Source organism: Crinia signifera, chromosome 4 (assembly GCF_055691185.1).
Source record: "Crinia signifera chromosome 4, ASM5569118v1, whole genome shotgun sequence".
NCBI lineage: Eukaryota > Metazoa > Chordata > Amphibia > Anura > Myobatrachidae > Crinia > Crinia signifera.
Genome location: NC_139220.1, coordinates 24,503,913 through 24,515,181, shown reverse-complemented (window position 1 = coordinate 24,515,181; position 11,269 = coordinate 24,503,913). Strand labels below are relative to the sequence as shown.

The 11,269-nt window shown below is 38.9% G+C and overlaps 1 protein-coding gene across 1 annotated transcript in view; it reads left to right on the top strand.

The window, feature by feature from the left end:
- Positions 1-9,516, top strand: part of PITX1 (paired like homeodomain 1) — a 26,278-nt gene extending 16,762 nt beyond the window's left edge. The window contains exons 4-5 of the mRNA XM_083179581.1: positions 621-826; positions 7,560-9,516. Coding sequence (XP_083035707.1) covers positions 621-826; positions 7,560-8,108 — 755 coding nt within the window. The 3' untranslated portion in view covers positions 8,109-9,516. The remainder of the gene's footprint in view (positions 1-620; positions 827-7,559) is intronic.
- The last annotated feature ends 1,753 nt before the right edge of the window (positions 9,517-11,269 follow it).

The window sequence follows — 11,269 nt, the reverse complement described above, 5'->3', positions numbered from 1 at the left end:
TATTGAATAAGAATCTTTAAAGTAATAATTAACAACGAGAACAATTAATTAGCTAGCAGCAAGAAATATATATATTTAATATGCTATAGGATTAAATGTGTGTGTGTGTGTGTGTGTGTGTGTGTGTGTGTGTGTGTGTGTGTGTGTGTGTGTGTGTGTGTGTGTGTGTGTGTGTGTGTAGATAGATAGATAGATAGATAGATAGATAGATAGATAGATAGATAGATAATGTCTGTGCGTGCATACATACATACATACATACATACATACATACATACTTACATACATTCAAACAAACACATACATAGACACACATACATACACACATACATACATACATACATACATACATACATACATACATACATACATACATACATACATACACACACACACAAATATTAATCTGTGCCACAATGATATGGTCGACCAGCAATCATTTAATCATGAAACCCATCACTGCCACTCACAGGGGGAGATGTACTAAGCGTTCCAGAGTGATAGAGTGGAGAAAGATAAAGTACAACCAATTTATCACTCTCCAGAGCTTAGAACTTGTGCCCCAGAGTCACTACAGGCCCTTTACTTGTAACTAATGAGTCCTTCTGGTCTTTTGACAGAGAAGGACAGAAGTGTGGAACCCAAGAGTGAGGATGGGAATGTGGAGGACCCCTCCAAGAAGAAGAAGCAGCGGAGACAGAGGACTCACTTCACCAGCCAGCAGCTGCAGGAGCTGGAGGCCACCTTCCAGAGGAACCGCTACCCCGACATGAGCATGAGGGAGGAGATAGCAGTGTGGACCAACCTGACCGAGGCGAGAGTCAGGGTAAGAGGCCAGCAGCCTGGGCGGCAGCCGTGGGAGGATGGGGGAGCCGAGGCGTTATAGCCCTGTACACACTGGGCACTGTTACACCGCAGCTACAGTCCCATGTGTTGTGTTGTGTTGTCCGGTGTGTTTGTGCTTTGTACCAGGCACTAGGGGGGTTGTGCAGAGTCATAGGTATTAATCATCGCTTGTGTGGGGCCAAGTAATAATGCACCAGCCAATATGAACAAGTGCGATCTAATATTGACTTTCAAGGTGCGAATTAAGTAGGTAACATGGAGAAATGAAGCACGTAGAGGGCCAAATGTAATAGGGTGAGAGTTTCAGAAAGTGAGAGATTTTGGGAGAGTTTTCCCATTTTTTAAAAAAATCTCTCACTTTCTGATTATCACACCCTATTACATTTGGCCCGCTGTGTGTGTGTGTGTGTGTGTGTGTGTGTGTGTGTGTGTGTGTGTGTGTGTGTGTGTACAGAGTACACATGTATGTATGTATGTATGTATATGGATATATATATATAAATATATATATATATATTACATACACACACAGGGATTGGTGTGTGATCTCAAATATATATATATATAGATGAGATAGATATAGGAGTGCACAATATTTATTCGTGTTTGCACAATTCACAGGACAGATAAAATTTATGACATTGGTGATAGCGTGTATTTTTAACACGATGTAATCTTTACGACCACAGATTGTTGATATGATCGGACACGAGCTGTAATAGACTATGCAAAAATATAAGTTGGTAAGATAACATTCATTTGTAAATTCATTATCTCCATAATGAAATAACTAAACTGCAGTTGTTTTGCTAGACTACTGATCAACTGCAGTTCTTCTTCAGGATATATATATATATATATTTACACATGCATACAGAATGGCACTGATGCAAGCTGCACACACCAATAATGCTTTTATATATATGTATGTATATATATATATATATATGTATGTATATATATATATATATATATATATATATATATATATATATATATATATATATGTATATATAGGCAACACTGCACCGAAACTTCTCAGCGAATGTCTACAGCCCCCGGCATCTCGCTTCCCCATAGTTGGATATACCTTTGTCTCCCACTGAATTTAGCGACAGAATTCCCTCTTGTGGAGCATAATTTATCTATTACCCCTTCCCCTGTGCGTCTCTCCCCCGCATGTGCCTCTGTGGGAGCCATGAATCGCTGCTATCTTTACTTCTCATTTTCCTAGACCCAATTTAAGTCGTTTCATTTTGCACAGAGACACATTAAAATACTAGTGGTCTCAAACAAAGACCAGATGGAAAAATAAAACCCAGGACTGAACCTCAAGGCAAACTGAGATTGAAAGGTTCATTTCATATGGCCTCTAATAAAGGATTGAAGAAACGGAAATGATTTGCATGTAAAAAAAATAATGGCTGAAGTTCGCTGCAAAAACTCCATAAGTTTTATTTTCTATACTGGGGAGACTTTTTTGTAGCTGCTGCAAATAAGATGCAAAGTGCATTTAAAAATATTTAGGGGTTTTAAGAAAAAAAATAAGAGGGAGTTTGGTGGAATCTTGTCAAGAGCAGAGAGAAGCTGTGATTAAGGGCCTTATTCTAGTTCACTCTTTCTGACAAAATGCTTAAGATGGACAAAACCATGTGCACTGCAGGGGGGCAGATATAACTTGTGCAGAGAGAATTAGATTTGGGTGGGGCTTTACTCCAATGTGAGATCTATATTGCAGTGTAAAAATAAAGCAGCCAGTATTTACCCTGCACAGAAACAAAATAGCTCACCCAAATCTAATTCTCTCTGCACATTTTACATCTGCCCCCCTGCAGTGCACATGGTTTTGTCCATCTAAGAAGGTATTTTGTCACTAGAATACGGCCCTAAGTTCTGTGTATGCTGAGTGCCCTATTTACTAAGAAGACTGTGGTATAAATAGACTATAGGTATAAACTACAAACTGGAAACCTCATTGTATATTGATGATTTCCAGTCTTGGAAATCCCCTCAAGGCCTATTTATGTATAATAACTATATGACAGATTACAAAGAATAAATTCTGGTATCAAGGGCTGCAAATTACTCTTTAACACTAAATACAAGCCATAGGCAATTGGGTTTAAAAGGAGATTGTTGGTAAGCTGTAGGTGTGTCCTGTTTACCCAATAAGCCTCATAAGGACAAATAATGCGTTATTAGGGTAGTGTTACTTGCAGGACTCTTATCACCCAAACATATTTAGTTCATTTGGTCATTTTCCCCCTTTTCCTCAATATTCCTTACAATTGGCTAAGAATTGCTTTGTGCCAGGGTGAATAAGATGGAAATCGATTCTGTTATTGTATTGCTTATTGTCTTGTTATGGCTAATCCTCAGTGCCACACAATGTAACAGATATACAGTAATTAGATATGGTGAACGATATAGTCATGTACAATACAGTATTTACTTACAGCACATGCAAAGTATCTAATCACCTCCCGCTAACATGGAAATCGGTAGCTGTAGAGGAGGGTGGATTTGAATATTTCAATATAGGTGTATTGTAGACACATGCATACATGCAAACACACACACACACACACACACACACCTGCACAATTGTTTCGACGTACGATTGTAGAATAATATATATTTAAAGAGGCAATGACTTATCTTAATGACGAGCAATGGTTGAAATGATCAGTGTATGACAAAGGATCGAAGCAATGCTATATCGTGGTTGGCATACAAAAGAGTTAAACAACATAATCCATCATGTAAGTTGTAACAAATAAGAATATATATATATATATATATATATATATATATATATATATATATATATATATATATATATATATCGTGAGTATATCTGCTGGTGTGCGCTGGGTGTATCTAGAGGTGTGGGCTCAGTGTATCTGCTGGTGCGCTCTGAGTGTATCTCTTGTTGAGCACTGAGTGCATCTGCTGGTGTGCGCTGAGTGTGTATCTGCTGGTGTGCGCTGAGTGTGTATCTGCTGGTGTGCGCTGAGTGTATCTGCTGGTGTACTCCGATTGTGTTTCTGCTGTTGTGCACTGAGTGTATCTGCTGGTGTGCTCTGATTATGTGTCTGCTGGTTTGCGCTCAGTGTATCTTCTGGTGTGCTCTGATTATGTATCTGCTGGTGCGCTCTGAGTGTATCTGCTGGTGTGCGCTGAGTGTATCTGCTGGTGTGCTCTGAGTGTATCTGCTGGTGTGCGCTGAGTGTATCTGCTGGTGTGCGCTGAGTATGTATCTGCTGGTGTGCGCTTAGTATGTATCTGCTGGTGTGCTCTGATTATGTGTCTGCTGGTGTGCGCTGAGTGTATCTGCTGATGTGCGCTGAGTGTATCTGCTGGTGTGCTCTGATTATGTGTGTATCTGCTGGTGTGCGCTGAGTGTATCTGCTGGTTTGCGCTGAGTGTATCTGCTGGTGTGCACTGAGTGTATCTGCTGGTGTGCGCTGAGTGTATCTGCTGGTGTGCGCTGAGTGTATCTGCTGGTGTGCGCTGAGTGTATCTGCTGGTGTGCGCTGAGTGTATCTGCTGGTGTGCGCTGAGTGTATCTGCTGGTGTGCGCTGAGTGTATCTGCTGGTGTGGGCAGCTGACATATTACCCCTCTCAGTATTTGCCTCCAGCAGGTCACAGTATCTTCTGCAGATAATGAGCAATTACTGTACATGTCTGTACCTTATAATACTATTTATACAATAGTTCCTTCACACATACATGTATGTATGTATGCATAAATACATACATACATACATGCATACATGCAACACTCACAGAGGAATTATATTGTGCCTGATGGTCTCATATAGCGGAAAGCAGCAATACTCCAGCAATGGGATTTCTGAGCAGTGTGGAACCAGACCAATCTTTCCAAGCAGCTCTCTCAAAGACGAGTAAAACATTTCCTATAGATCACCCCAGAGATATCTAATGATGGGAGGTAGCCCCGGAATATAAGCAACATGGAGGCAAAGCTTACATAGAAATAAACGTGACTGAGTGTAGCCCACAACATAGATTGTACTGATGGCATACAGGAATATCTCTCTCTCTCTCTCTCTCTCTCTCTCTCTCTCTCTCTCTCTCTCTTCACCTCCCCCCCCCTCTCTCTCTCTCTCTCTCTCTCTCTTTCTCTCACTCTCTCTCTCTTGCTCCCCCATCTCCCCCTTCACCATCCTCTCTCTCTCTACCTCCCTCTCTCTTCCCCTCTCTCTTTCTCTTGCTCCTCATAGCCCCCCCCCCCCATTCTCTCTATCTCTCTCTCCTTCTCTCTCTCTTTTCCCTCTCCCCCCCTCTCTCTCTACCCCCTCTCTCTTTCTCTTGCTCCCCATAGCCCCCCCTTCTCTCTCCTCTTTCCTCCTCTCTCCTCCCCCCCTCTCTCTCTCTCCTCTCTCTTTCTCTTGCTCCCCATACCCCCCTTCTCTCTCCTTCTCTCACTTCCCCCTCCCCTCTCCCCTCTCTCCTCTCTCTTTCTCTTGCTCCCCATACCCCCCTTCTCTCTCCTTCTCTCTCTTCCCCCTCCCCTCTCCCCTCTCTCCTCTCTCTTTCTCTTGCTCCCCATACCCCCCTTCTCTCTCCTTCTCTCTCTTCCCCTCTCCCCTCTCTCCTCTCTCTTTCTCTTGCTCCCCATAACCCCCCCTTCTCTCTCCTTATCTCTCTTCCCCCTCCCCCTCTCTCTCTCCTCTCTCTTTCTCTTGCTCCCCATACCCCCCCTTCTCTCTCCTTCTCTCTCCTTGCCCCCCCCCCACCCCCCCTCTCTCTCTCTAGTTGTTCTGCAGAGGAATTTGTCCCGTTCTCCCCGGCTAAGGCACCATACCACCAATGAGCCAGCCTGGTGTGTTTCTGCTGCAAATAGCACTTTAATGAGGCCAGCTTTTTGTCAAGTCCCTCTTTGTACCCTGTGTATTTTGTGTACCAGTAAAAAGCAAAGAGTCACATGGAAAAAAAAACCCACATCGATTTGTATAATATCCAAAGCTGCCAGCAGAGGCAACTGTGCCACTGGTCGGGGCAATAAACCCTAATTAGTTATACATGCACAGGCTGCATATCCAAAGGGCAATTTCAAGATTGTGCTTAAACATCACTAATCCAATCCCCCCTTTTATGATCTGTAACAAGGGATTTTTATGGCGCGCTATAAGTAGTCGGAAGTACTGTTATACCAGTGCACCAATATTTTATATTATTACAGAGACCATTGGATAAAACATTTACCATGACCAATTAATAGTATTCATAAAGTGGCAGCTGCTGGAACAGTAGAATCAAATAAATTGCTAGGGAAAAAGTGAAGAGATCTCATAAGACATCAACCATATCTGCAGGTAGAAGGACAGCAATTTAATCATTTCTGCGATCCAGGCAGCAATATGTCACTTGCTTGCCATTATGGAACCACCGGTGCATTCTGCGACTTGTTGTCCCACAGACACCTGTCTGTGTGTACTCGTGTGGCATCTGTCGTTCCACAAAGTGACTGTAGTTGTATTCGTTTTGCTGCAGCGGGTGGAAATTCGCAGATTTTACCCAGATTTGGGAATTAAATGCGCAACGAATGTACTTCCTGTTGCAACAGTAACTTCGAACGTAAACGTATTTTATCGTAATCCAAACATGACAAAGTATACAGTGATACAACCATGCATTGTGTGACAGTTTCACAAATCACAAAGTATACAGTAATACAACCATGCATTGTGTGACAGTTTCACAAATCACAAAGTATACAGTAATACAACCATGCATTGTGTGACAGTTTCACAAATCACAAAGTATACAGTAATACAATCATACCTTGTGTGACAGTTTCACAAATAGTTTTATTAAACTATTTCTGTGTTGGTGACTGATTGTTTATTTACTTATTTGTTTATTTGTTATTTATTTGCTTTTTTAAATTAATCTATTTGTTTGATTTTTTGTATTTATTATTTATTTCTTTGTTTATTATTTATTTATCTAATTGTTTGTTTATATGTTTCGTTTCACCTTGAATTGATTAGTTGCCGATCATTTCCTTGCCAAGTAATATCATAAGCGCTGCCCTTGGCCCCGCTGTATACTTGCAAAATGCAGTAACATCATTTGTCATACACTGAATTGCTGTGGTGCAAATAGTTTGAGCACAGAGCACAATTTAAATTTGAAAACAGTTTTTCCTTCAATTTTTTTTCAAAACTATCAAAAAACCCGTGCCTGTACCTTTTCTTTGTCCTGAAATTATTTCCCTTTAATACCCTTTTAATGGAGAGAGTCATTTCCTTTTTTTTATTATTATGATGGCCTATTGTCAGTGCACAAACGCTGGTCTTGCGTTGATATATTATATCCAGTCATAATAAATCCATTGTGAGTGATGGATCTGTCTCCGCAGCGCTATGAAGTGCGGACACCAGTTATGAATCTGGTGATTCCATTTCATTATTCTCCCAGCAGCAGCAGCAGCAGCAGCAGCAGCAGCAGCAGCAGCTGTAGTGAGGAAATTGCTGAACGTTTCCCCCACTTCAGATACTTGATTTATTGCCTCTGGCTTGACCCTCAAAGACTTAAACTTTTATTTTTTCTATTTTTTTTTGTTGTTGCATTATTATTGAGGTCAGAGTGGTGTCGGCATTGTCAGGGGTCTAGCTGGTGGTTGTGACCTCTCAATTCATGAGGGCTTACTTTATTTTGTTTTTGTTCATTCATGTTCCAGGTATGGTTCAAAAACCGCAGAGCCAAGTGGAGGAAGAGAGAACGCAACCAGCAGATGGACCTGTGCAAAAATGGCTATGTTCCCCAGTTCAGTGGCTTAATGCAACCCTATGACGACATGTATGCTGGCTACCCATACAATAACTGGGCTACCAAGAGTCTGACTCCTGCTCCACTCACCACCAAAGGTTTCACCTTCTTCAACTCAATGAGTCCATTGTCTTCTCAATCGATGTTCTCAGGCCCAAGTTCTATCTCCTCCATGAGCATGCCATCCAGTATGGGTCACTCAGCGGTACCAGGAATGCCAAACTCCAGCCTAAACAACATCAACAACCTTAATAACATCAGTGGGTCTTCCCTGAATTCAGCTATGTCTTCTACTGCTTGCCCCTATGGACCTCCTGGTTCCCCTTACACCGTTTATAGAGACACTTGTAACTCCAGTTTGGCCAGCCTCAGACTTAAATCCAAGCAGCATTCAACTTTTGGATACAGCAGCTTACAAAGTCCCGGTTCTAGCTTGAACGCGTGCCAGTATAACAGTTGATGGACTGAGCTACAAAAGTTAAATGGTGCCCTGTGGACTTTTGCCTTCAGAATGGACCAGAGACTTTTTTTTTCTTTTTTCTTTTTGCAAGAGATACCAAGCCTAATTACATGGATGAGTTGCAATGTTCTCTCTGGATTATGCGGGTTGTATGTACTTGAACTTGCACAGGATTTTTTTTTTCCAATGTCCACTTTATAGAGATTTTTTTTTTTTAGAGGAAATGTTTTCCCCTCCCAAATTTTTTTTATTTTTGGTGGTAATCAAAAAAAAAGAAAAACAAAAGGGGGAAGCTGTTTTGTGGTATACACTGAGATTGGTGACCATTTAAGAACTGCAAAACAGGAATTTGCAGGATTTAGGGGGAGAGGCTGGAGAAAGGTAAATATTAAACTATTAGGTATTAAAATAAAAAAATAAGGGTTAACCACTTAAAAAGGTTATATGTAAATATATAAATATATATATGTACATTCATATATATATATTTGTTGTTATATTGTGTCTAATGATTGTGCACCACAGTTGAATAAACTGCTTTGAAATGCATGATCTTGATGTTTGTCCAGTTGAAAAAAAATTAATGATTTAATTGTCTGAAAGTTAGTTGCGAGATCCCCCCTATTAGAATGAGAACACTCGGTACCCCTTCACCAACCCAGTGGGGTTTTCTCTAAATATCGCTTCCATCTGCGAGTTCTAACCCAAATGATCCTCAACTTTGTATTTATGCTACGCTTAGATCACTCGATCACTTATCTGCAGTTCTGTTATGTATCTACAATATGATATGTAAAATAAAATAAATAAACGAATAATCCAAGACTCCTGATAGTGTATAAAAAAAGACATTTTGAGCCTACGAATAACCGAATTTGCTTTCCCAGCTTCCAAAATGTTTCATTTTTTTTTTTGTTCCATTTAAACGTGGTAAAGATTAAAAAAAAACAACAACTAATATTACGGTGTTCAAATTACATTTTTTATGTTTTTTTTTAAGTGGTTTGATTTTTTTTAAAGTACAAATAAGATAAATATGATCTTAATACTATCTTATTAATTATTAAGACATACATTTTAATTGCGGACCTATCTGTGGCTTGAAATTGTCATTTAATTTCTCTAGAGGACGATTTTTTTTGTTTTGTTTTTTTTAACATAAAATGCACAAAATTTCGACCATAGACCCCCCTCCCCTCCACCCCCCTCCCCATTCTTTTTTTCTCAGTGTATTTGTAGACCTGTGGTAACGGTAATTTGGATGTGTGGATGTGTAATAACGATGTTGTGGATAAGAATGCTGTGTAATATTTTTTTTTTTAATAACTTATGTTTTTTTTGTGAATACTTTTTTTTTATTATATTTTTTTTTTCCAAAAATTATGAGCATGGGAATAAAAAACAGATTTAAGCGGACACTTTTTGGTGTTTTTTTGCTAGCTAAAAAAAAAAAAAAAATTCTGTTATTTATTATTATGTAATGATAATATCTCGTATTAAATTGAGAATAAATGTATCAACGGCGATATTGTTTTGATGTTTGAGTTGCTCAATTGTATCTGATCGCATCGAGACCATCATTGGACGCTGGTCAGTATTAAGTGAATCTACAGGTTGTAAATACTGATAAATACACGGCTCTAAATAGATGTCTATGTAAATTGGGCGCTGCGGATACCTTGTGGTGCCGTATAAATAAATAAATAAATAAATAATAATAACAACAATATTAGTTTATTTACATAGATGTATTTGCTCAGGAATATATATATATATATATATATATATATATACATATACATATATATGTTATTTTTAGTATGAAGGAGGGTAATATATGGGCGCTTATATTGAATTGCAGCATTTTGAGAACTGCATTGACACGATGCATTGATTTGGTTGCTTTACAGCCAAGCCTATTAGCTAAATCAGGTTTTAGAACATGTTTATTATAGCCAGCGACACTGCTGATAAAACATTGGTTTCCTGTTGCTTCCTCAGGCTCTTCTGATTAATATAGGATCACCCTGATGGGTACAAGCACTGCATTAATGTTCAGCTTCCACCAGCTTTCTCTGTACACCAATAGATGACGCTGTAGCGCACACGAAAGCCCCAAAACCTACTTACAAATGTTTTATGAAAGAAAAAGTTTATATTTTGCTGATTAAATAAAAAACCGATCTCAGGAAAACATATGTGCAACAGTATAGTGTAACTCGTACTGACAATCTTTGCTGAGGTTATATTGCAAATATTAAATGAACTCCTAAGATGTCAGATGCAATATATATAAAAAGACAATTAAAGCACATTTTATATATTTGTATGTGTGTATATATATATATATATATATATATATATATATACATATATATATATATATATATATATATATATATATATATAATGTAATTGTGATGCAGGTAGTTCCGCTCCACCTGGGGAGGAGTAACAGGTTGGCTGAGCTCGCTACCCACAGTGTGTCAATTGTAAAACTATAGAGTGAGATCTGTTTCCGAGACTTGTATCACTGATTGCAGGGAAACTAATAACACGAATTAAGTAGGTTTACTTTCCACACGTGACTTCCCTTATGAGGGATCCCAGGGCTAGGAACCGAGCACAAGTTGTGAGTCACTGTTGGAGGGTAATTAACCCAAAAAATAAATTAGTCCAAAACTAATATGTGATAGTCGTATTTAGCTTAAAATAAAAAAAATCCATTCAACAGAGGAAAACTGTATCAACAAAAGAAAATGCTGATATATATATATATATATATATATATATATATATATATATATATATATATATATATATATATATATATATATATATATATATGATAATATATTAACACACACACACAAACACATCTAACGTGTATTACGGGTAATTGAATTATTTATTCAATCATCTTCAGAAGATAAACGGGGATGCATTTAGAAACCCTACCATCACAAGCCTCCCCCACTATAACTCCCCATCTCCTAATGCCACACGTAAGGTAGAAATACCAGTTATCCAGGTTCCCCCTGTGCAAGCACACACAATAGGTTTGTCAGAATGAAATGGTTAAGTGATTTTTAAAAGCAATTGTTTGTCCTCTGTGTTTGGCCATGCCCATGAATGTATTCAATGCACTGTTTATAGAGAGA